This window comes from Telmatherina bonti (assembly GCF_933228915.1).
Source record: "Telmatherina bonti genome assembly, chromosome: 7".
Lineage (NCBI taxonomy): Eukaryota > Metazoa > Chordata > Actinopteri > Atheriniformes > Telmatherinidae > Telmatherina > Telmatherina bonti.
The window spans coordinates 17,828,299-17,852,867 of record NC_136625.1 but is presented as its reverse complement, the minus strand read 5'-3'; the positions used below and the strand labels follow the sequence as shown (position 1 = coordinate 17,852,867).

The 24,569-nt window shown below is 38.7% G+C and overlaps 1 protein-coding gene across 3 annotated transcripts; it reads left to right on the top strand.

Annotated features, from left to right (window-relative positions):
• The first annotated feature begins 383 nt into the window (after positions 1-383).
• On the top strand, positions 384-23,914 carry myom1a (myomesin 1a (skelemin)). Of its 3 annotated transcripts, XM_079244049.1 has the most exons (38): positions 384-529; positions 2,195-2,399; positions 5,753-5,893; positions 5,997-6,183; positions 6,280-6,437; positions 6,623-6,715; positions 6,851-6,939; positions 7,228-7,272; positions 7,959-8,120; positions 8,229-8,390; positions 8,851-8,992; positions 9,251-9,450; positions 9,543-9,599; positions 9,901-10,025; positions 12,140-12,323; positions 12,494-12,668; positions 13,933-14,054; positions 14,876-15,072; positions 15,190-15,316; positions 16,744-16,928; positions 17,028-17,142; positions 17,333-17,489; positions 17,618-17,724; positions 17,888-17,932; positions 18,146-18,282; positions 18,389-18,533; positions 18,842-18,901; positions 18,994-19,061; positions 19,151-19,276; positions 19,849-19,932; positions 20,224-20,311; positions 20,445-20,483; positions 20,700-20,805; positions 21,710-21,873; positions 22,009-22,045; positions 22,254-22,276; positions 22,521-22,576; positions 22,737-23,914. In XM_079244049.1, exons 2-38 carry the CDS (start codon positions 2,245-2,247, stop codon positions 23,004-23,006), a joined length of 4,533 nt encoding a protein of 1,510 aa, XP_079100175.1. In that variant the 5' UTR covers positions 384-529; positions 2,195-2,244; the 3' UTR covers positions 23,007-23,914. The 3 variants fall into 3 exon arrangements, with proteins under 3 accessions (XP_079100175.1, XP_079100177.1, XP_079100176.1); XM_079244051.1 differs by lacking the exon at positions 2,195-2,399; XM_079244050.1 differs by lacking the exon at positions 19,849-19,932.
• Positions 23,915-24,569: the final 655 nt, after the last annotated feature.

Below are 24,569 nucleotides of genomic sequence, written 5' to 3'. Positions count from 1 at the left end.
GACTGCTGTAAGAAATCTACCACACATACTAAGCACAGCAGAATGACTTTCAGAACTTTCTCCTACATCAATTAAGTTGGTAAGTTGAATTTTTAGTCCTAAGAAGTGTTTAGTTATTTGTTTCCTTATCTTTGTGTACATATCGGCTCTTAGATTTGCCTGCTTAGTATTTGTGGCAGAATTCAGGGCCTTGCCAGGAGTTTGATTCAGGCAGATTATTTGAGATGATCCACATTTCATCCCTGAAGTAGGCTACAGTAACCAACAGAGGGCCGGGCCCAGAGACTCGTATAGCCCTTCTCATGGTCTCACGGTCTAAATTTAAAGCTGCCCCAGCCTTAAAAGGTCCTGACGGTGTCTTGTACATTCTGCCGAGTGGCAGCATTATTTTTGTTCTGTGGACTGCCTCCTGTCCACTGCCCCTCACCCTGCTGCTTTGCCTGGATCTGAACTTGCTTTAGCTACTTTTGGAATAAAACATCCATTTCCCAATTATTATCTGTGGTGGATTGGTGGATTTTCATTTGTGGTGAGTGGTTTCAGTCATCAGCAGCTTTGTCTCTTAATAAAAATTTTTTCTAATAAATGTATTTTTAAATTTCAAAACCCTGAACTGATGAGGCCTGAGGCCTTATTGTACTCTATCCATATTTGTTTATTCATTCCATATTGCTTTAATCAATCTTTCTGTTGCCTCCTAAACTAACAAATGCTCATTTTGACATGGTTTTGTAGATTACATTGCATGTGTTACTCTGGTGAAACTTCTAATCAAAGTAATCTATTAATTAATTATTATATCCTCAATATATTTTATGACCTAAATCTCCCTATTTTTGCATTGTGTATGCTCAAGCCTCACTACTGAGTTGAATTTGTAGCTCTTTATGACCAATAATGCCTGCAGAAAGTATTGCTTAAGCACGTAACTAGGATAAAATACATTCCTGCTGTTAATGGTCATATTTGGCAGTGTTATGGTCTGTGAATGCATCATGATGGTCTTTTCTCAGAGCTGCATATGTTTTCAGCCTGTTGAACTTGAGCAATATCTAATTCTGATCATTTTTGCAGATTAATTGCAAAATAGTTCTGGGCATCAATACTGATAATTTATGTAATTTTTTTTTTTTATTCCAACATTTCATTTCGTTTAATTTCGTTTCATGTCAGAAATTTCCTCTGATCATGGACACATTATGAAAATGCGGCTCCTGGGTCACAAATGTGTAAAAGTGCCCCAGTTCATCAGATGAGATTCATTTCCTTTAATCTAAATGTTGTTGCTTATTTGTAATATTTTCCTTTGACCCATCCCATTTGTCATGATGAAGGATTTTGGGCCACATTTTGTCTACAGTAATCAGTTTGGTCTGTGCTTTTTATATGGGCCATATTAGACTTACTGATGCTCACATTGCTTCTCATATTGGTCATTTACATGTTCATTATGACTTCACAAGTCTGTTGTATGATTGTTCATTTAGAATTTCTTTAAAGTTTTCCATCCACTTTTAATTATCACATTATGGTAGTTTTGCATTTCCTCTTTTATTCTCTTTTCTCTGCATTATTTAATTTTTTTCTTTTGATGGGTTTGTTTAAGATGTAATTTCTTATATTATACCTGGAGGCTCTGTCTCCTTCAGCCGGCTAGGTAGGCCTGTTTAATAATCTGTTCATGATTCTGACAAAGATATCATTTTTATGTCTGTTTTGGCAAAAAACAAATACATTTAATCTCATCTCCAAATAGCATAATATTAAAATATAATCACCCAAAGTTTGCAATTGATTTAAACTATTTACCCTTGTATTAAGAAGCTGACATCATATCACTTTTTAGTGATATCTTTAAATAATTCAGTTCGAGATAATCCAACATTAGGTTAACATTTTATCAATGCAAACATGTATTAATGAGAAATGTTAGCTAGTGAGAACTCACCGCTGCCAAAGATAAATTCCCTGCTGCTTCATCTAACACAGTAGATATAGATTTTAGTAGAGCTAACCCTTCAGCTGCTAGCACAAACAAAAATTAATCATAACAAAAAAACTTTTAAAACCATATTTTGAGTATTCGCTAATTCTCTAAACCACCACTCCTAATATCTAATTACCATCCTCTGCTGTCAACTAACCTCTAGTTGAGAAATACATTTATAATGATAACAGTGAGATTGATTTCCAGAGCTGGTAGAAAAAGGAGTCTCATTATAAGTTGGCGGAGTGGCCATCAGGATGTCAGGATCATTACAAGTGACGCAGAAACAGCTGCTGCATCAACAGCTGGAGAAGCAGCAGCAGAAGCATCACTATGAGAGCAGCTATTACCTGAGCACCAAGTCGTCTGTTAGCAAGCAGGCGTTCTCCACTCACAAGACCACCAGCCATCGGTAAGAGTGTGAGAGTGCAGCCATTACAGCAAAGATGGGTGATGATACTGAAATCAAAAGCAAGTTTCCTTAGATGCAACATACCATTTCCAGGGGTGCAGACATGATAAATGCCTTAAAATGTAAATGCCTTAAAAAAGACCTCAAATATTGAACACTATACTTGCAGCCTGAAGGGAAGTGTGTTCAGCAACTGGAAGGAAGATGCATGTAGGTCAAAATGGGTTTCATAGACAGCAGACACTTTCTGTTCTTTCACTGACTGATAGAAATGTTTTATGACCTCTGTATTTATTTATTTTTTATTTATTTTTCTCTTGATTTTATTTTACACTGTTGCAAATTGGTCTTCCTGGATCCATGTGTGGATCCAGTTTTAGTAATAACTTTTTTTTTCTTTTGTACATTTTTCATTGAAACTGTTATTTTCCTGCATTTATTTTTTTACTTTTATTATGTCCTTACCTATTTTTTTTTTACTTTTAACCTTTACATTTATTTATTTATTTATTTATTTGTTTGTTTATTTATTTATTTATTTATTTAACTAACTAAGATCAAAGACCAGGTCCAGACAAGGTGTAGGTGCTGAATGACAGAGGTATCTTTGTGTACAAGGTTATATGATTGCTACTGTTTGTTCGCAGGATTTTCCAGAGGTCATGGATGGATTTACGAGGAATCTGTAATACAGATGGGCCTTGGCCCAACTTAGACATGAATAAAATTGGATGTCAGACCGCATCCTGGTTTTTATTCTTGTACTTTATGGAGCATTAAACTCTCAGACTACTTATTTGCCACAATGTTACAAGGCCAAATTTTAGTCAAACTTGATTATCAAGCAATAATCTGTTACTTTATATTTAAATATTGTATATTTTTACAACTTTCCTGGTGTGCAAATGTACCAAAAGAAGCAAATGTTCTATTAATATTGAATCATATAAGTCTGAAGGCAGTTCGAGTTCTACTATTAATTTAAACTGTGCAAATGCAAAACACCATTAATACAATGACACAAGCAAGAATTGAGCTATTTTTTGAGAAGTGTCACAACATGTTTTAGGTCAACATCTTTCGCTTAGATTTGAATAATAATATACTAAGTTTTTACATTTATGGACTATTAATTAAGTTATATTTTTCAGTTTTTTTCTCCTATTTTTTAAAGTATTGGTTTATGACAAAAATTAAATTAAATGAAATAGAAAGTACTTTATTAATCGTAGAGGGAAATTACAAAAACGACAGACAGTCAGACAAACAAACTGATACCGTATTTCATATAAGATGGTAGATTATGTTAACATTACCTGCTTTACTCTGATTATATAGATGTTTAGAAAATCCAAAACATTTCTGATTAAACCACTGAGCCTCAAAGCTGTGTTTATATATGTCCAGGTGGGAGTTTTCTTCATAAGGTGACATGGTTCAACATGGTACACGAGTTTAAACCCATCGGTTCAGCAGTAGAATTATTTATTTGTGTGTATTTTCCTATTTGTAACATGGTGAACGTCTTTGTCCTTCATGCTGAGTGCCTTATTGTACATGCTGGAACCAGGCTGGCTTTCTAAAAACGGGTCAAGGAAAGAATTTCAGCTGTGGTTAAAGGCTGCCAGATATATTTATAGGCAACTAGGCTATTTCTGGGCACACGATATGAGATGCTGGCATCAAGCCAACTGTAAATAAACTATATGGAAGTCAGGAAATTGTTCTTGGCTTGAACAGAAGGCTGACACTGTTTGGAGCAGTGTCGACACACTGCTTGTCAGTGTATACCTGCATTTTATACGTGTATGTATTGCACTAAGACTTAGTCGCACATTGCAGCTTGATGAAACATTTATCCCTTTGATGCCCTGTTCAGTGCACCTGTTCAGCTAGCTGCCAAAGTCATGTCTTGATGCTGTGGAAGTCTTTTATGATACTTTCTCAATTTATCCGTCTCTGCTGTGCACGAAGCCCCTTTGTATTAACTTGATCTTGCTCTGCCGGTCTGAAATGGAGTTGACCAAAGCCATGACATTCCAGTTCTCCTCTAGGCCACAGGAATAGGCAGGGGGCACTTGGCAGAAACTGTGAGTGAAAGCAGGGCTTTAAAATGAACCTTTTTGCCATGTTGCATATCCATCAGATCCGGTTCCATTTATAAACCCTGCTGGCCAAAAGCAGGTCTGAGGTGAATGAGTCAGAGAAAAGTATAGTTCAGAGTCCCAGAGGAAGGAAGGAAGGAAGGAAATGCATAATTTTTTTTCTGACTAACCAGACTATAGCATCAGCTGTATATGGCTTTATGTAACAAGAACATTTATTTAAAGGAATATGCATATGCAACCAGCTTCCCAGGTGATGCTGTCCACCTTATTTTTAGGATACAGCAGTGCTACATTTTTTTTCTTTTCTGGTTAATTTTTTTACTTATCATTACCAACAAATATGTTGCATAAGCAAGCATTGCAACCAATAAACTTCAGCTTTAAAATAACTGAAGTTATATTTATTTTTTCCATGTCACATTGATGCTGGAATTTTCTTCATTATTTTTTCCCAGTAACACCCTGGTATATTTAGATTCAAGCTTTTGATTGAAACCATTGAAACCAGTGTAATTCAAAAGCCATTTTTCATTGTTCTCCATCTTTAATATGTTGTTTCTGACTCACTACACATACTTGCTATGTCTGAAAGGTTTTATAAGAGCAGGGCAGTTTGGAAAGGGCCGTTAAAAGTAGAGTATGTAAGATTTTCAATATTTTCAAAATGAATTAACTAAAAAAATAACTACAATCATAATTAGATAGTTTTTTAAACATCTAGGTTCCAGTCTGTCCATATTTGATGCATTATCAAATTACAAGTTTAATTAATGACAAAGACCCTTCTTGAATGTTTTCTGACCAGTAAAAAAAAAAGTACATTTTTTCCACCAGTAGGGGGAGTATAAGCGCATTTATTGCAGAGCGGCTCTGAGCTACAGCTCACAAGTGATTCCTGCTCTTATTAGAGCTGGCAAGGAGGAGGGGTGAGTTTAGCTCATTACTGCCAACCTGTTGTTGTTTGTGGAGGTAGCAGTTTTGTGGTTTTGCTCATGACCTGGTGTTTGCCACCTGGTGGTGGAAAGAATCGCCTTGAAATCTTGCATACTCTGCCTTTAAGTTCACTGAAATAATTTCTGGAAACAGTGGAGGTCAGTTGCACAGATAAAAGCACAAAATCAGGCAATCTGTTATGTCGTCATGCATGAATGTCTTTAGACATGACATTGCAGACTATCATCAGTTAATAGAAAGATTTTATGGTGTAACTACTTTTAATCTCCCTGCTTTGGCTTACCTTTTTAGCTTAAAGACCTCTGTGAAGACAGAGAAGGGGCAGGAGGTGGTTAAACTGAGCCCACTACCCAAGAGAGCCAAACGCACCTACCTGGCAATGGACAAGGACAAAGAAGTTATTGGTTACGTCATTCCTGTATTTCGGGCCAAGTGAGTGAAGAATCGGTTCAATTCAATATCGCTTTTATTGTAGCTGTGAACGCTGAATGACCTCTTTTCTGTTCTCATTTCTTAATGTTTTGGATTCTATCAGCCATGAGGTGGTTCGCAGCCTGACAGAGGCCCACGAGGACGACGTCACGGAGGAGGGAATTAACTATGTGGCCATGAGGAACCTGTTTGTCAGGGAGGCCAGGGAGGCTATGGAAGTTAAAGTTGAGAAGAAAACCAGAACAAAGCATGTCAGGGAGTCCGCAGATCGGCTGGAACTGGGCAAGACGGTGAATCCTTTTCATTCCCTCCTTGTGAGAAACCCATTTTAAAAGGAGGCAGATTTTGGTGACACATATTAACACAGGTTTATTTTCTCACTGCAGATGGAGGAGTGGTCTGAGTTTCGTAAGAAAATGAACCCAGACAGCTTGACACACCCTCCAGAGTTGATTGTCAAGCCCCGTGGACAGACAGTCTGGGAGGGCAAGACCGTCAAGCTGCACTGCACTGTGGCTGGATGGCCCAAACCCAGGATTGCCTGGTAAGTCACATCCCAAGTTCATTCGTTTCCCATTCAGAGGATCAACAAAAAGGCTGTTGAAAGGCTCAGCCAAATCTTTTTTTGCAGTGTCACATAAAAATGCACATCCCTCTTGAAATTAAAGACCCTAAACTATCAAAAGAAAGAAAGAAAAGAAAAAAAACACTCATTCTTCTGTTTTAAAGGTACAAAAACAATGTGCTAATTGATGCCAAAGCTCACCCTGAGAAATACACAACTGAGAGCAATTACAACATGCACTCCCTGGAGATCAAGAAGTAGGTAATCATTCGCCTCACACACTGCATGGCCAAACCTAAAACAAATGACCCATAATGCACATTACCTTTGTGTTTTCTCTATTGCACCGCCGAATGCAAAAGATATTCTGATCACTTTGATTTCATTTTCAGTTGCGATTTCTTGGACACTGCAAAGTATCACGTCTCCGCCCTCAATATCAAAGGGGAAGTTTCCTCTGTGGCTACTATTGTGGTCAAAAGTAGGTATTTTCTCTACCAAATGTTTTTCATTCTACTGCAGCTCCTATGGTACTTCAGTAAGAAGTCAAAGTTTAGGTTTAAAAATAGCGTTATTTTAAACTGAGCATGGGGCCCAAAGTTGTGTGAGTACCTTTTAATAGTGGAATGTTCTTTGCAGAACAAGGTGCGAAGAGGAAAAACAATTTCATTCAGAAATATGGAAGTAGTCTTTATGCTCACACTTTGTCCTGATGTACAAAATGAATCATTCTTTAAACAAAATGACTGACTTAAATATTTCTCCACAGGGTTCCAAGAGGGTATGGAAGAAGGACCACTTGATCCTAAACCACGTGAGATGATTTTGTATTCTGTATATATATTTGTACATTAGTGCTCAGAGTTATATACAAATCAAAACAATACATAATGTAAAACCGCATTAATTTACTATTTTAAAAGTATTTGTAAATATGACAATGAAAGCCATTAATTTGAATTATACATTTATAGTGCTCAATACACATACACATGCATACGCACACGTTTACTGTAAATGCTCAACCTTTGAGAGCATTTTTGTATCTATATTAGATGATCTGATTTGGTCTGTTGTAATCTAAGGCATTAACTTTGTTATAAATCAATCAATATCAGTCAATAATCACAGATATGAGGCAGCATGGGGGCATAGTAGTTAGCACTGCAGCCTCATAGCAAGAAGGTCGCTAGTACTCGGTTCTCTGCAGCTCTGAAGCTTCTTCCCACCCACAAGACATGCATGTTAGGTTAATCGCTATGGCTGTGCTAATTTGTTACTTATCACATGTAAGTTGCTTTGGATTAAGCTGTCTACCAAATGACTGTAGAATAGAATATATTTCCTTAGTTGATATTTGCCTGTATGAAGGCCACCCCATGACATAAGACATACACCGGTGAAGATAATTAACCAAACTGAAGTTGAAAGAAAATGTTGACTGGATTTCACACTTTAGTCATTTCTGCATCATAAAGTTGATTTTCCTCTCTGTCCCAGATGGTTTCTGCCCTGAGCATGGTGTTACCTTTGAAACAACCATCATTGACAAATTTGACGTAGCTTTTGGCCGCGAAGGGGAGACACTGAGTCTGGGCTGTACTGTCATTGTATATCCCACCGTAAAAAAATACCAGCCTGAAGTTGTGTGGTATAGAAACTGTAAGTAGATGGATCAAGTGGAAATAGTGTCTTTTCTTTCCCCAATAAAGAGTCTGTTCCACTCATGTGTTTCATTCTGACACTGTTGTTACCGACATATCTCATCAGCTGTCCCTTTGAAGCCCTCTAAATGGGTGCACTCTCACTGGTCTGGGGAACGTGCCATGCTTACTCTTACCCACCTCAACAAAGAGGATGAGGGGATGTACACCCTGCGCGTCAACACCAAATCTGGCTTCGACACCCATTCAGCCTATGTGTTTGTCAGAGGTAAAGTGCTTTGCATCATGTTTGGTGTTTTAAATGCAGCTTCTGACCCTCAAATCTGTCCTGAACGTGTTTTGTCTTTTTCAACCAGAAGCAACATACAGGAGAAATGGCAGGGGAACTGTTTAATTCTGCTGTGTGTTTTAAGTGACACAACACTGTGTGTGAGGTGTTGGGTTTCCTCAGAACATATGTTGCTTCTAAATCTGTCTTCATGCCAGAAAAGCTGTCATAGACAGTGTGATCTGTTTGAAGCAGAGAGTTTATATATCAGAGGTAAATCACAGGTTGCAGTTTTTGTCTGACGGAGATATAAAGTCCCGTATCGTCACGGTGCTGCCACATAATCTTCTCTGTAAAGTTATAAGTGGGTCAGAAAATAGAGCTTGAGTGTGTAATGGAGATCTGCCGGATTTAGAAACGGCAACACTCATAGGTGTGTGTGTGCAACTTGCTGTGCCAGATGCTGATGTGGAGGTCGAGGGGCTTCCTGTGGCCCCCCTCGATGTGCAATGTCATGATGCCAATAAGGACTATGTGGTTGTAACCTGGAAGCAGCCAGCGGTGGAGGGCAGCAGTCCCATTCTGGGTTATTACATTGACAGGTTGGTCAGCTTACCCCATATTTGGTCCATGTTTAATAAAGCTAAAAACACCAATGAAATTAAAGTCAGTTTATAAAACTTTAAACAATCTTGTTCTCAATAATTGAGACACGTTTTAATCTCCCAAATAAATGACACCCCCATCAGTTACCTGTTTACAACGTTGGAAAGTTTAGTTGCAACTACGTAGATTGGAACAATGGTCGCATCAGATCAGCTGTTACACAACTGGAATGTAAATGTGTTTTATGTTGGCAGGTTTGAGGTGGGCACCCATCACTGGGCTCAGTGTAATGATACGCCAGTCAAGTATGCCCGCTTCCCAGTTACAGGTCTGGTGGAGGGGCGTTCTTACATCTTTAGGGTGCGGGCTTTGAACAAGGCAGGAGTCAGCCGCCCATCGCGTGTCTCTGAGGCCGTGGTTGCCATGGATCCGTCTGACAGAGCTCGACTCAGAGGTGGGAGACGCACATGATGCCTGCTTACATATTATGACAAAACCAATCATCTCAGTTTTCATTTTTTATTTGTCTGTTGTTTTTGCAAACAGCTGGGCCCTCTGCACCTTGGACTGGAATGATCAAGTTCACAGAGGAGGATCCCACTGGTATGATCATTTGTTGCTGTGTTTGTTATGATTGATAGGGAGTTTTTAGGGTGCCACCATGTCAGGTGACATCCATGTCATGCCCAATAAATTGGGTGAGAATGACTCCTCTGTCTCCCATGTAGTTATATTTTCTACAACCTTAAATATTAGAAACTCTCAAACATAAAAAGCCGATAAGACATCACAATGTTTCTGTTTTTGCATCACTGCTGGAATAACTTTTGTTTGCATTCACACTAATAGCCAGCTGTCAGATTTAATAAAAATGGTCATGACAGGCATCTTCTTTCCCCTCTAGTCGGTGTTGTGCCTGGAGAACCAACTGATGTAGTGGTTACTGAGGCAACCAAGAGCTATGTGGTGCTCGCCTGGAAGCCCCCAGTCCAGAGAGGTCATGAAGGAGTCATGTATTATATTGAGAAGGTGAAGAAAAGTATAGAATTTTATAGATTAGTTAAACATCGGTATAAACTGAGTGGCATCTGAGGTTTTGCATTGCTGCCAATACCTGTTAAATAATAAGACATCTCATGTGGGTACGACTATAGATACCTATATGTATGAAGATACTGTATGGTGGTGATGTGTGAAGGTATATGAGTATATCCCATGTGTGTATGTATATATATATATATATATATATATATATATATACACTACTCACAAAAAGTTAGGGATATTTGGCTTTCAGGTGAAATTTATGGAAAATGCAATATGTTCATGCTACAGTGATATAATATCATAAAAGTAAGACATTTAAGTAGAAGGATGCACTACTGATTTCCTCATCTCAAAAAATTCATTCAACACAAAAGGTAACAACAATGGTAGTTACACCACAACAAAAAATTTGAATGTCTCAATATCTCGTCATGTGCCCTTGAGCATCAATTACAGCTTGACAACAACGTCTCATGCTGTTCACAAGGCAACTTATTGCCTGCTGAGGCATGGCATCCCACTCTTCTTGAAGGGCAGCCCTCAGGTCATTGAGGTTCTGGGGTGCAGGGTTTCGAGCCTCTACACGACGGCTCAGCTGATCCCACAGGTTTTCAATGGGATTCAGGTCTGGAGAGAGTGCAGGCCATTCCATTTGAGGTACACCAGTCTCCCAACAGCCGTTCCCTGATGATGTGGCCTCGATCAGCAGGAGCATTGTCGTCCATGAAGATGAAATTAGGCCTGTGCTGTTCATGTAGGGGCACAATCACTGGATTAATGATGTTATTCAGGTAGTATGGGCTTGTCACTGTACCATTCACAAAGTGTAGGGCAGTTCTGTACCAAGTGGACACCCCTGCCCACACTGTAACACCGCCACCACCAAAAGCTGGCCTGGTGACAACAGTGGCTGATGCATAGCGCTCTCCCTGACGTCGCCAACATCGTTGCCGGCCATCATTTCTGCTCAGTGTGAATCGACTTTCATCAGAGAACAGCACTGAGGCCCACTGGTTCCTCGTCCAGCGTAAATGCTCCCTGGCCCATGCAAGACGATGATGCCTGTGCCTGGTGGTGTGGTCAGGTACCTGTGCAGGTCGTCTAGCACGCAGACCACGCTGATGGAAACGGTTTCGAATGGTCTGACGTGACACTTGGGTGCCTCTCACCTCTCTTAAACGTGCCTGGAGTTGAGTGGCATTCATCATCCGGTTTCTCAGGGCAGTGTTCACAATGTAGCGGTCATCAGCACGGGATGTGGCCAAAGGACGTCCACTTCTAGGCCTTTCTGTGACTCTTCCAGTCTCTGGATATCTCTGTTGCAACCTGCTGATGACACTCTGTGACACTCCAAGCTCAGTGGCCACTTCTGTCTGAGAACGTCCTGTTTGAAGCATCGCAATGGCAAGGGACTGTTGTTCCAATGTTAGGTGTCGTCTTGGTCTCATGATGTCAAAATGTGAACAGCATGATGAGGACAACTGTTTAAACACCAGCTCTAATTGAACCAGGACATTTATTGGTCAATTCAAGGATCACGCACCTGCCGTGATTTTTGCCGTTAAGCTCCTTGTTAGAGAACAGCAACTTGTGCAAAATTTATTGAAACATTTAACAGTTGGACATGTGCATTTATAAGCTTAGAGAAGACCACATTAAGTTCACCTGTACAGGTTTGAATACATTTTAGGCTTGTTGTGAAATTTCACCCAAAAGCTGAATATCCCTAACTTTTTGTGAATAGTGTGTGTATGTATATATATATATATATATATATATATATATATATATATATATATATATATATATATATATATATATATATATATATATATAATATTTATGTATTTGTTATAAATTAAAAAGGAATAAAATCAAATTTAAAAAACGTGCTAAATCCAAAGCTGACGGTTTACAGGATGATTTTCGGTTTCTTTTAGACTGAACTTATTTAATGAAAGAATATAAAAAATTTGGCTTTTACACAGGCCATTATTCACAGACAAACTTCTCATTTTTTCCTACTCAGATTTCACTCACTGCAATCTTCTTGTGTCCCTGCACTTTCATCATTTGTTTTACTGTTTGATCCACAGTGTATTTCAGGGACAGACACATGGCAAAGGGTGAACACTGGCATGCCAGTTAAGTCTCCACGGTTTGCACTTTTTGACCTGGCAGAGGGAAAATCGTACAACTTCCGCGTGCGCTGCTGCAACTCTGCTGGTGTGGGTGAACCCTCTGAATCCACTGGAGAAATCACAGTTGGAGATAAACTTGGTGAGCTGACAAACTATCCAGATGTTCTACTATCAACAATAAATGTGTAGGCCCCTTTTGCAAACTCCAGTCCTCAAAGGGCTGCTATCCTGCAGGATTTCATTGTTTCACTGCAAAAACATACACCCCAATTTAACTGAGCTCCTTATGTGTTTTTCTTTTTTTTTTAGACTTGCCTTCGGCTCCAGGTGCTCCAGTGCCCACCAGGAATACTGGCACCTCTGTTGTAGTCTCCTGGGGTGCATCAAAGGATGTTAAACACCTGGTGGGCTACTACATTGAACATAATGTTGTGGGCACTGATGTCTGGATGCCTTGCAACAATAAACCTGTTAAGCAGACCAGGTGGGTCATTTTAAAGATTCTACCAAAAATTGGACAAAGATTAATTAATCTTTTATAACTTCTAGTTGCCAATTATAGTTTTTTTTGTGTGTATGTGTGTGTTCAGATTGATTCACTGTAATCTTTAATTATTTCACCCTCATCACCCATTAACCTGGTGTTAAACAGGTTAGCTATACCAGAGGTTTATGCAATGACTGAAAGTATGATGAATGGCAGTTACAGAGTAATGAATAGTGGTAGAAGAGTCTTAATGTCAGAAACACTCTGTAATAAACACACTGCATTTCACATAGTCTTAAGTGGAACAAGAAGTTCACATTTTTTATTTTCCGTGCATTTAAAATTCAAATGATAGGAAATGTCATTGGCTTTTTAAAAATGACCTTTAGTGCCATTCATGTCGCCTATCCTGACTGTTTCACATTAGTGTCTTTTGGGGTTGGAGTTAAATACTTCTGCCAGTCAGCTGGGGAAAAATTTTTGAACAAGCTTTTCATATTAAATGGAGAGTTTATTTTTAAGCAAGTCATTATAGACCAAATTTGCCTCTCTGTGTTGGCACGGTGATGGACTGGTGACCTGTCTATTGTGCACCCTGCCTCTCCCCTAATAGCACCCGGCTGCACCCCCCCCACCCCCCCCCCCCCGCAACACTACACTGGAATACACAAATATAGCCAATTGATGGCTAGATGACAGACCCAATCATCTACTTTTTTACTGCCAAAGCATGTACTTTCTATGCCTAATGTCAGTCAAACGGAAAGAGACAGAAAGTTCACGCAGACGTGTGGTATAAAACTAAGTGTTAAAAGTTCTGTGTCATATTCGAGACAAACTGTTTTCCTGCACTCGCGCAGCAACACTTACTCTTTCAGCTGCCTTGTCACATTATTGTGAAAAAGAGGAGAGGAAAGATGAAAAACAGGGTAGATTTCCTCTCTTTTTAGAGCATTGGCAAATCCAAGGAATAGTGATCAGCTGGATGTAGTAGCTCCGATTAAGCTGTTGTTAAGGTCAATTATATTTACTCAGAAATGTGTGTTTTGGTTTTGTTTTTGTCATCCACAAAGCAATAAAGTTTTATGGCTTATTTAATAAAATAAAATAAAATAAATGGTGATTGAACTAGTAATGTAAGGTAAATGCTCAAAAACATCTTGATTTCAGAGTAATGATGCACTCTGAATCTCTGAAAAACTGAAGCTCCAGTCTGTTAATGGAGTCAAACGAGTAGAAAAGATGATGTTATTTGTTGTAGGTTCGTGTGCCATGGCCTCACTACTGGGGTGAACTACGTGTTCAGAGTAAAGGCGGTGAATGCTGCTGGATACAGCCCGAGCTCCCCTAATTCTGATGCTGTTGTTGTACAGCCAGCCATCTGTGAGTAACATCATTGTAATTCACCTCCACTATTCACTTTGCTTGCCACATTCACCTCATTCCCTCTCCACAACTACTCCATGCCCCCAGCTCATTTCAAAAAGTTATTCAAAAAGAAAATTACTGACAAAGACAATCTCCTTAATTTACCTGTTTTTAGTCACATTCATAACTTTCTCCAACTCAAAAACTCTCATATTTTCAATAGTTTATTTGAATAATCTGACATTGTTTGTAGACTTGATTTCTGGCGGCTAAACTTCCAGAAAACAACATCTGCTTATACCTGCATGCTGTACTTAACCACTAACTCTAAATTCATGTTTCTTGTATTGGCTTTTTTTTTTTTTTTAAACAACAGGCAATCGGGTCATGTTTAAACATGCTTTGACTTTAAGTGTAATCATTTTGATTTTGCCAGAGCTTTAGTAACTCCTCAGGTGTTTCTCTTGGTGCATGATCAAGCTGAAGGCTAAAATATTGTGTTTTTAAAGAGCATGATGATGAGTCTAATGAGTCTCGCCTGGCTTCGGAGATTTTCTCTGTCAAAGTTGCCCTGCTTCTGGTCTAGAGTGTAAGTATTTCATTAAGTCAAGTAATCCTAAAACGTGTGTAGAAAGCATGTTGCATGTTCAACCTTAGCTCTTGTGACTGTAGTATTATCACACTAATTTGCACAAACATCTGTAGGAAATTTGATGAAACTGGGGACATATGTGTGAGTTTATGTAAAATTACAATTTTGTCTTTAAATAAAGAGATCTCTTCAGCATATTTTCTCTAAGAATTATTTATGGCTAGCTTACACGCTCTCATCATAGCTGTTCCTGGGAAGCCCACCAATGTGACCGTGCTGGAGGCTGTCAAGGACTACATGCTGGTGGGCTGGACTGCACCTGCTGATAATGGAGGAGCTGATATCAGGGGATATTTTGTGGACTACAGGACCGTGAAAGGAGACATATTTGGGAAATGGCATGAAATGAACCACCAGGCTCTCACCACAACCTCCTACAAGGTGAACTTTTGAACTGCACACATGCACAGAGTGTTTGCAAGCACAAATATAAAGAGCTGCTCAGTCTAATCAAATCTGTTTATTTTTTAATATATATTTTTTTATTTCTTCATTCAGGCTGAAAATTTGAAGGAAAACGTCTTCTACCAGTTCAGAGTTCGTGCAATGAACATGGCAGGTGTGAGTAATACTTCTTTGCCCAATGCAGCAGTGGAATGCAAAGAGTGGACCATCACCGTTCCAGGTATGAAATGCATTTAGTCATCTAATTATATTTTAATATAGGATTTTATATGATCTGTTATAGTATATAAAGGAATAGCAGAGAATTGAGAAAAACATGCAACCTGATGATCATTCTATTGCATGCAATCGTTTGGTACCGAGAAAAAATAAACAGCGTCTGAAGTACTTAAGAAAAGGCAAGTAGAGGGAGTAGTGGGCGTCAAACTGAAGTTTGGAAGACTAAGACCACTTTCCTAGAAAGCTGTCTGGGGTATTGCTAGAAAGATAAATCCAAACTAGTTTTATGTCGTTAAATCCTCAGGAGGTTTTAGCAAACCAGCATAAACCAGTGGTGAGGGCAACTGAAGATTGCATAGCCTTTGTGGAAAAAGTAGCTGATGGAAACCTTTTCTGTATGGTTAGTAAGGGTGGAAAAATCAAATAAAAATTGAAAATCTGGATTTTTTTTTGCTTCACAATTTTAAAATAGATCTTTTGTTAAAAAAATTGATTTTTTTTTTCCCAAATAAAAATAATCCATTCTGAAATTTTTGTCATTTTTATTGTTTTTATTGATCTTTTTACTTGTCTTATTGGGCATTATAGCAGCAGAATGATGATCTGGCTAATGAGTTGTTTTTTCCTCACTTAAATCAAGAAAGCAAAAAAAAAGTTTTAGACATTTTTTTTCTTTTTAATCTACAAAAATCAGCAATATCAAGGAATTGTGATCAATTTAAATTGAATTGGCACCAAAAAATCGGAATCGAATTGAACCGGGACAAAAGCATGTCATCACAGCCCTAATAGTTAGCACAAAATTTGGCACCTAAACAAAATAAGAAACACATTGGAAACAAGGCCTGACTTATTGTATTTTGCAGCTGCTGTGAGAAATACATCCGTGGAATACAGACTGCAGCACTTCGAGACATAAGCAGCTCTCCAATAGGTGTGGATTCATTATGCTTTGGACTAGTGTTGCTGCTGATGATACAGGGAGTTTTCAGATTTTACCAACAAATACTTGATGCCAATATCCTAAAACCCTCTCAACGTCCACAATGAGCAGCTGAGGGTTTTTGTAAGGACATCTACGCTGCTGGACCTACACTTCAATGAATATCTTCAGATTGACCTCAGTAGAGCAATGGCTGCAATACAGCCTAATAATCTTGCAGAAGAATCTTACAGAAAAGAAATTGTGAAAATTTCCACAAGGAATCTTAAAAAAAACTTCTAGTTGTGGTGACAGAAATATTGACTAAGGATGGCTAAATGTATACATGCCACTGTACTTAAAGTATATACTGTGTAACTTCATTTTGAATGGTCACTACTTTCTCATACTTAATAAAGTTATTTCTAGTTCTTTTAAATGTTTATATATATTTTCCATTAGTGTCACAGATTCTAAAATTATCACCATCATATTTATTTTCCAAGGTGCTCCTGTCAGCCTTCGTGTTCTTGAGGTTCGTGACACCTCTGTCGTGGTCCTTTGGGAACCCCCGGTATTTGATGGACGCTCTCCTGTCAATGGCTATTATTTGGATATCAAGGAAGCTTCTGCTGGGGAGGCAGGATGGAAGGCTGTGCATGAGAAGACCAACAAGGGGAAGTACATGAAGGTGAGGCAAACACGTATGTATCCTGACGTACATGTGAAATATTGTGGAGTACATCTTGTTTCTGAGGGCTCCTGCCACAACTCCCATCTGCTGATTTAGGTGACTGGACTGAAGGCTGGAACATCCTACGTTTTCCGTTTGCGTGCTCAAAATCTTGCTGGAGTTGGAAAGCCCTCAGCAGTTTTAGGTCCAATCCTGGCCCAGACTCGCCCTGGTAAGTGTGATTATGTAATTCACACATTCAGCCGCAATGTGCTCCTACACATAGCTGGAAAGTCTGGAAATGTTCGCAAAACTGATGCTTCAAAGCATTAACAGGGTTTTATGTAACTTTTAACTGACTCTTACGGTTCATATGTTTATATCCATAAGTTACTTATTAAGTGTTTCATCTTTATTTTTAGGCACCAAAGAGATTTATGTAGATGTTGATGACAATGGTGTGATTTCCATGGTCTTCGAGTGCTCCGAGATGAACGAAGGTTCCAAGTTTATTTGGTCCAAGAATTACAAGGAGATCACAGACACATCTCGCCTGACTATTGTCAACGAAGGGGGCAAGTAAGTATCCCTGCATGTCCATGGAGTCCAACATTTGTCTCTGCTGCAAACATGTTACTCACCTGACCAGCTCAAATCAGCAAAAGTCTTTCTTCCTTCCTCACATCTTCTTGTGTCCTCATCTTCAGATCCAGAGCTATCTTCAACAGTCCCTCACTTGAGGATTTGGGTACCTTCTCCTGTATGGTTACCAACACTGACGGCTTTTCCTCCAGCTACACGCTTACTGAGGAGGGTGAGTCAGTCTGCAGTCTTGTTAGTGTATATTCTGTTAGAGCAGCTGCTTCAGATGATCATCCTGAATGCACGTTGTGTGTGCTTTTGTGGTTCAGTGCTGCTCATCTGTTTAGTTTGAGGTCATTACATTCAGCTCTTTTGCTCTTGTGTTACTGTTGCAGGTCTCATGCGTCTTCTGGACATCAGCCACGAACACAAGTTCCCTGGTAAATATTGAAACATGGCACAGATTTTAACACCATTTATATTTTACTATGAATAAAATCCAACTAGGTTTAAGAGATTATTGCTTTACTTAATGCTTAGAATCTAAAGGCACATGTCTTAAACTGTCCTCACCTTATCACTTTCAGCGTACAACTACATAGAAAAATGCTTTGTTTGCCTTATAATAGCTTAATAACTGTGGTGTTTTTCAGTTATTCCCTTCAAAAGTGAAATGGCCATGGATCTGCTTGAAAAGGGCCGTGTCCGATTCTGGACTCAGCTGGAGAAATTTACTTCTGCCTGCCAAGTTGAGTACGTATTTAATGATGCCATTGTGGAACAAGGCAAGGTAAGGTTTCAAAACTCCAGTCTTCTCTCTTCAATATGTGACTTTGCAAACATTTTCAGTGTTACTATTTATGGATTTGAAATGTTCTGCGTTTTCTTGCCACCAGAAATACACAATGAACTTTGACAAAACCACTGGCATCATTGAAATGTTTATGGACTCCCTGGAAGTCACAGATGAGGGAACATTTACCTTTAACCTGGTTGATGGCAAGGCTAAGGGTACAACCAGTCTGGTGCTAATTGGAGATGGTAAGACCTAAAACATAATTCTTGCCCATAGATTTATCTATGTAAATATCAATATATAATATAAATCTGTAGCAGCGAATAGCAAACTGTACTCTTGGAAGTGTTATGGCTTTGGTGCAGTTAAAGAATTTGTTCATTGAGGGGCAGCAGAAGTCAACATTTCCTTTCTGCCATTGCTTTCTTAAATACTGTTATTTTATGTTATTTTCATGGGTGTAAAAAAGAAAAAAAAGAAAGTAGATGCATCTATAAATAAAACTCTACTTGTTTCGTAATCTGGTATTTAAGTTTTATTTTTCTTTTACCAGAATTCAGGGAGCTTCAAAAGAAATCAGAGTTTGAGAGAGCTGAATGGGTCAGGAAGCAAGGTAAAGGGGAACCACACTCAGTCTATGTTGCATCCGATTCAATGCCAATTACATAAATATGTTTATATAATCATGTTATTTTCTACCTACAGGTCCTCACTTTGTCGAGTACCTCAACTTTACTGTCACTCCTGAATGTGATGTGCTGCTGAAATGCAAGGTAAGGAAAACACATGAACCATGAATATACTTTTATCAATATCTTAAACAAATATGCAGCCCAACTTCTATTTTTAACCTCCTCCACAGATTGGAAATATCAAAGCAGAGACGGAGATCACTTGGTTTAAGGACTCCATTGAGATTACAGAGGAAGACGAGGAGGCACAGAAGATTGAGAGAAAGGACGGCGAGCTGATCTTTAATATCGGAAAGGTCAGCCTATTAAATGGAGGCTGTACTTTAAGAGGAACACGGTGCTTATGAGGACAGAGCTAAAAGCAATACCCATGCTGCTAAGCTTTCTTTGCAGAGCTTGACCAAATACTGCGCTACCAACCATCCCTCTCTGACACACTGAACAATAAATTATTAACCACTTTTTAAAAAAATATTCACCTTCCTGGGTCCAACAGGAGCGGTGTATGAGTCAGCACACAAGCACGGTGTACACAGGTGTCTGAATAGGCACACTGGGAACAACAGGTTGTCTTTGCAACATTTAAGGCCATATACAGTCAATGCAGCATGCGGTTCATGTGTTATTAATTCCTTCATCTCTAACATGTATTCAATTTAACTCCACTGGCAACTTCACTCAAATATTTAAATGCTTCCTTTATGAGAGTGTTGATGTGTTCTGTTTTTACGAAGGTCCAGTGCCAGTGGAGTTACCTTGACGTTTCATGAAACTGTATACACATACCTGATTAAGAGAGGGTTGGTGTCATTGCATGAGCTCCTGTCAGCTGCATTTGCAATAACTGGCTTATCTGTCTAATTCACAGTGGGTTATTAAGCAAGAAAAAAAGAAAGGAAAAGAAGGGAAAAAACCATCTGCAGAGGACGTTGCCACGCCACCAAGGCCTAAAGTCTGGACATAAACTATCTGCCATAAGTTGACGCCTAATCTCTCCATGTGTTCTTCTTGTCTTACCTTTTCCATGTCTTTCTCCATCGTTTCCATGTTTTTGTTTTGACGCCTGCAGCATCACAGGCGGGAGAAAAGCTTGACTTTTCGGTTTAGTCGGTCTCTGTGTGGGTGTTCTCCTGTCCGTTGACTGTCCTAAGAATTTAGCTGCCGTCCCTTTTATTTAAGAGAGTAGGGAATTAAAGGGTGACTAGATGATGCTTATTTGTTTTTTTCTTTTTTCACTCTCTAGATCTCGAAGCATGACGCAGGTATTTATGAAGTCCACCTGAGGGACACGAGAGGCAAAGATAAGAGCTCCTTCAATCTGACTGAAGCAGGTGAAGTCTCCTGAGTGGAATAAATAGGCTGGAAAATTAAGTGGAAAAATGGAAACAAGTGCTGTTAAAAGATTGTATGAATGTAGTATCGCTGATTATAATATTAATTACTGTTGTCAACCTTTTTCCCCAGGATACCAAGCTGTAATGAATGAGCTGTTCAGAGTTATTGGTGAGTAATAATTCACACTTAACTAGAAATGAAAGACACACACATAGTCCGCACATTGACAATAAAAAAACATAGCAAGAACACAATATGAATGTTTACAGCATTTTTCTTAAACACAAACTATTAGCAATATTTCTTTTGTTGCCTAAAGTTATTCTTTTTGGTTTCCAGAGATGGATGATGCTAACAAAGCCTGTTTTGTTGTTTTATTTGCAGCCAACTCTTCCAGCGAAATCCAAGTTGTCAGCACTGAACATGGCATCATCCTTTACTCCATGATCACATACTATGACGAGAATCTGCGGGTTGGATGGCTTTACAAGTAAGTAAAATTGACTTCACACGCTTTTTTAAATCCCTTTGTAGATCTTGTATCTACCCTACCGTTCTCATTAAATACATACATATGTACATAAAATATTAAGAGATAAGATGATAAAATGTTTGGTTGCTTTAGTTTTTAATGTGCTGTATTTATTAGGACTGACAGCAAGCTGTAAACATGTCAGATGAAGTCAAAATGCTGTAGGATTATATGTCAGTGCCAAACAAACAAACAAGAACATCAAAGTATTAAAAACCCAGATGGGTTATTTAACTTGGGGGGGGGGGGGGAAACAAATGTAGAGGAAAGCTGTAATTCACAGCAGTGTCCTGAAAACAGGATTTAAAATGAAAATAAACAATAAATGAGTTTTTTTACACAGTGACACAAAAGATGCATTATTTTACTGCAGAAACAATGTAAAAAAAAAAAAACAAAAAAAAAAAAAACCATTACGAAATCTTAAAGCCATTCGCCTCACTGTGACGAGCATGTCAATGCTGCATTCTTCAGATGTATAGCTAAACAAGCCTTGGTATGTTAACAACAGCTAGATAACCTTTAACCAGATGTGTGACTGTCAAAGTGTCTGGTGGGGGTTTGGAAATTAAATTTGATAAATGAAAAGTGATTCTTTTGAAAACTGATTAGCTTTTCGTAGACCATGGCTAAACATGGCTGCAGAATGGGGTTTGTCCTTTGGAGCTCTTGTGTCATTGCTTAAACGGAGTAGAAGAAATACTGTTTGCATTATTTCCTTATAAAACAGGGATAATTGTAAAAGTTTCAAGGGTCAACTGCAGACACCTTTCTTTATATTAATTGTTCTTTTTTTTTCTTAAGGTTTCAGTAAGTAGTGTATTACCGTACTTGATTTTTTTTCTCCAAATTTCGTTACCAGAGATGCTAAGATTGCTGCTTCAGAGAGAGTTAAGTCTGGAGTCACAGGAGAGCAGCTTTGGCTTAAGATCAATGAACCCACTGAGAAGGACAAGGGCAAGTACACCATGGATATCTTTGATGGCAAGGATGGTGTGAAGAGAGTCATTGATCTGACTGGCAAAGGTAAGTGGGAGTTAAAGTCAAAAAGAACCATGTTACTTCACATAAAAACACACACAAACTAATAACATCTGATTGATTTTGACTGTATTTATTCTTTTGTAACCAAACGGTAACTGTTCATTTGTCCTGGTGTAGCTTGGGAGCAGGCATTTGAAGAATTCCAGAGGCTCAAGTAAGTAAACAAACATGTCTGTGTTTTCTGTATTTCTGCCCTAAAAAAATAAATATCACCAGCTGTTCCAAACCTAAAATAGATTTGTACTTTTCCAGCCTTTTCACAAGCACTCAAAGTACATTTCCTGGCATTGTGTGGCTCACTAATATTTGAGAAACCATATTTAGATGGTTCTGACTATCTCTTGTCTCTTTTACTCCTGTAGAGCGGCAGCTATTGCAGAGAGAAGTAAGTGGACATTAATTTCTTGGTTTCTTCCCGGAGACAAAATGACGTAACATTTTCCAGACATGGTTTACTTTCAGCTTGAGTTGAAGGAAACTGAAGATGAGTCTAGGCCTATCATAAAGAGGGTTAATGGTTCATTTACCATGTAAAAATGAACCACTTAAATTGTAAGCAAGCCAATGCTTTCAGGCTGAGTGATTGTTGGGTGAACATTCGTGGCTCTCCCATGTGTTTTTCTGCTTAGACCGTGCTCGGGTTGTTGGAGGCTTGCCAGATGTCGTTGCAATCCAAGAGGGCAAGGTAAACAAGTTGGATATCTTTGCAAATACACCGTTTAAATTTCTCACCATCCACTTTGTCTTTCATTGGTTTGAGCCTCTTTTTCCTCCGAAGCGCGATACAATCATGTGTGGAATGTGTGTTTGTATGACACACATCAATCCCCCTTTTTTGTGTGTAGTCCCTGAACCTGACCGGCAATGTATGGGGCGACCCGGTACCTGAGGTGTGCTGGACAAAGAATGACCGGGAGCTGCTGTCCGACGACCACTACAAACTGAAGTTCGAGCATGGCAAGTTCGCTAGCATCACGATCGCTGCCGTCACCACAGCTGACTCTGGCAAGTACGCCCTCGTGGTCAAGAACAAGTACGGCAAAGAGGCTGGCGAGTTCACCGTCAGCGTTTACAACCCAGAAGAAGAGGAGAAAAAGGATGGGAAGAAAGACTAAAGGATGATGAAATGTATTCAAATGAAAAGGATTCACAACTTGGCTGTCTTTAAAGCATTTTACCCTGGCACATGCTGGTGCAATAAAGCAGTTAAATAAATCGTGATTGCAGCTGCTTCCTCCTGCGTCTTTCATGTGCTGGGCTAAAGAGCTTTTGACATTGCTTACCAAGGAAGAAAACAGTGCAGAAAGGGTCTTTTTGTGCTTCTAGTTTTGTGTTCAGTCTCCTGTGGCAACTGTCAGCAGTGTGTGTATTGAAGATGATTGGCCAGTGATTCTTTTTTGCTTGAAAAATCAATTTAAAATGCAAAAGAAAAAAAACTTAATGCAAAACTCTGTCTTATAAGACTGAAATCTTTAATCTTGGTAACATTTGACATTTTCCCTGAGATTTTCTTACTGTAAAGGAATAAATATATTTGATGCATAGTAATATTAAAGAAAAGTATGTTTGATAAACTTTTGAGAAAGGACATGTCAGATATTTCACAGGTTCAGCTAAACAACTTTCTATTATGTTAAAATTGCTGTTTGCATGTATGTTCTAAATGTATTGTCTGCAAGCTATGAGTGTAAGTCATGTTGCTCATTTGTAGGAGAGGTAATAAAAACTGATGATGTGTAAAGTAGGGGAGTGTGACAATATAGACAGTAGATGTTACAGGTTCACTTAAGACATTTGCAACAGCCCATAAATCTGTATGCTATGTGCAACTAGCATAACCCTTTTGAGAGGATTATTTTAAACCTGTCTTGAGCTTGACAGTGCATCGACAAAGGGTCAACGTTTCAGGGACACGAGAGAGAAAATGGGATTAACTAATAAGCAACAATTGGCCTGAGGCCAAGAAACTGAACAAGTTAAACATGTTTTTTTCTCCTTTTAATAAAGCCACAGTTGCCTCAGAGATGTTTCCCTTGGATATTAAGTAATCTCCTATTAACATCATTCTTCAAGAAAAGAAAGCCTTCCAGTGGAAGCTTGTTTTGCGGAAAGCTTAAAGGCTTGGAGGTCTAATGATGGCTTATTAGGAAACTCAGGCTATCTGATTTCTGCCTGCTTTCATTGCTGGTGCCATTTATCTAGTGCTAAAAGTGGAGTCAAAAAGTTACCTCACCCAAACAGCAAACCTTTGCCTCTGTCAATAAGTGCTCTGCAAGATTGTTGGAATGGATTTTGATGGGTTTATACAGGACATGTACAATTTAAGAAAAAAAAGCATGTACTTGAGAATGAGAATTTTATTTTACTCCTGAATACTCCATTCTGGTAAAAGAACAATTCAATAAGGATATTTCTACTGTAAAGTAGTAGTTGGAAGTTATTTGTGGAAAAAAAAAAAGAAGATAAATAAATAAAACACAGATAGCCTCCACCTAATGTGTCACCCAGCCATATCTATGTGGAAAGGTAGAAAAGCTAAAAGGACTTCTTATACACAAACCCAGGGATCAAAAGTGTCAGAGGGTCCCTGGTGTTTGTTAGAAAATAAGATAGACTTAATATTACAAACTTTGGCACATACAACCAAAACAAGATATAAATAAATAGGAACAAATAAC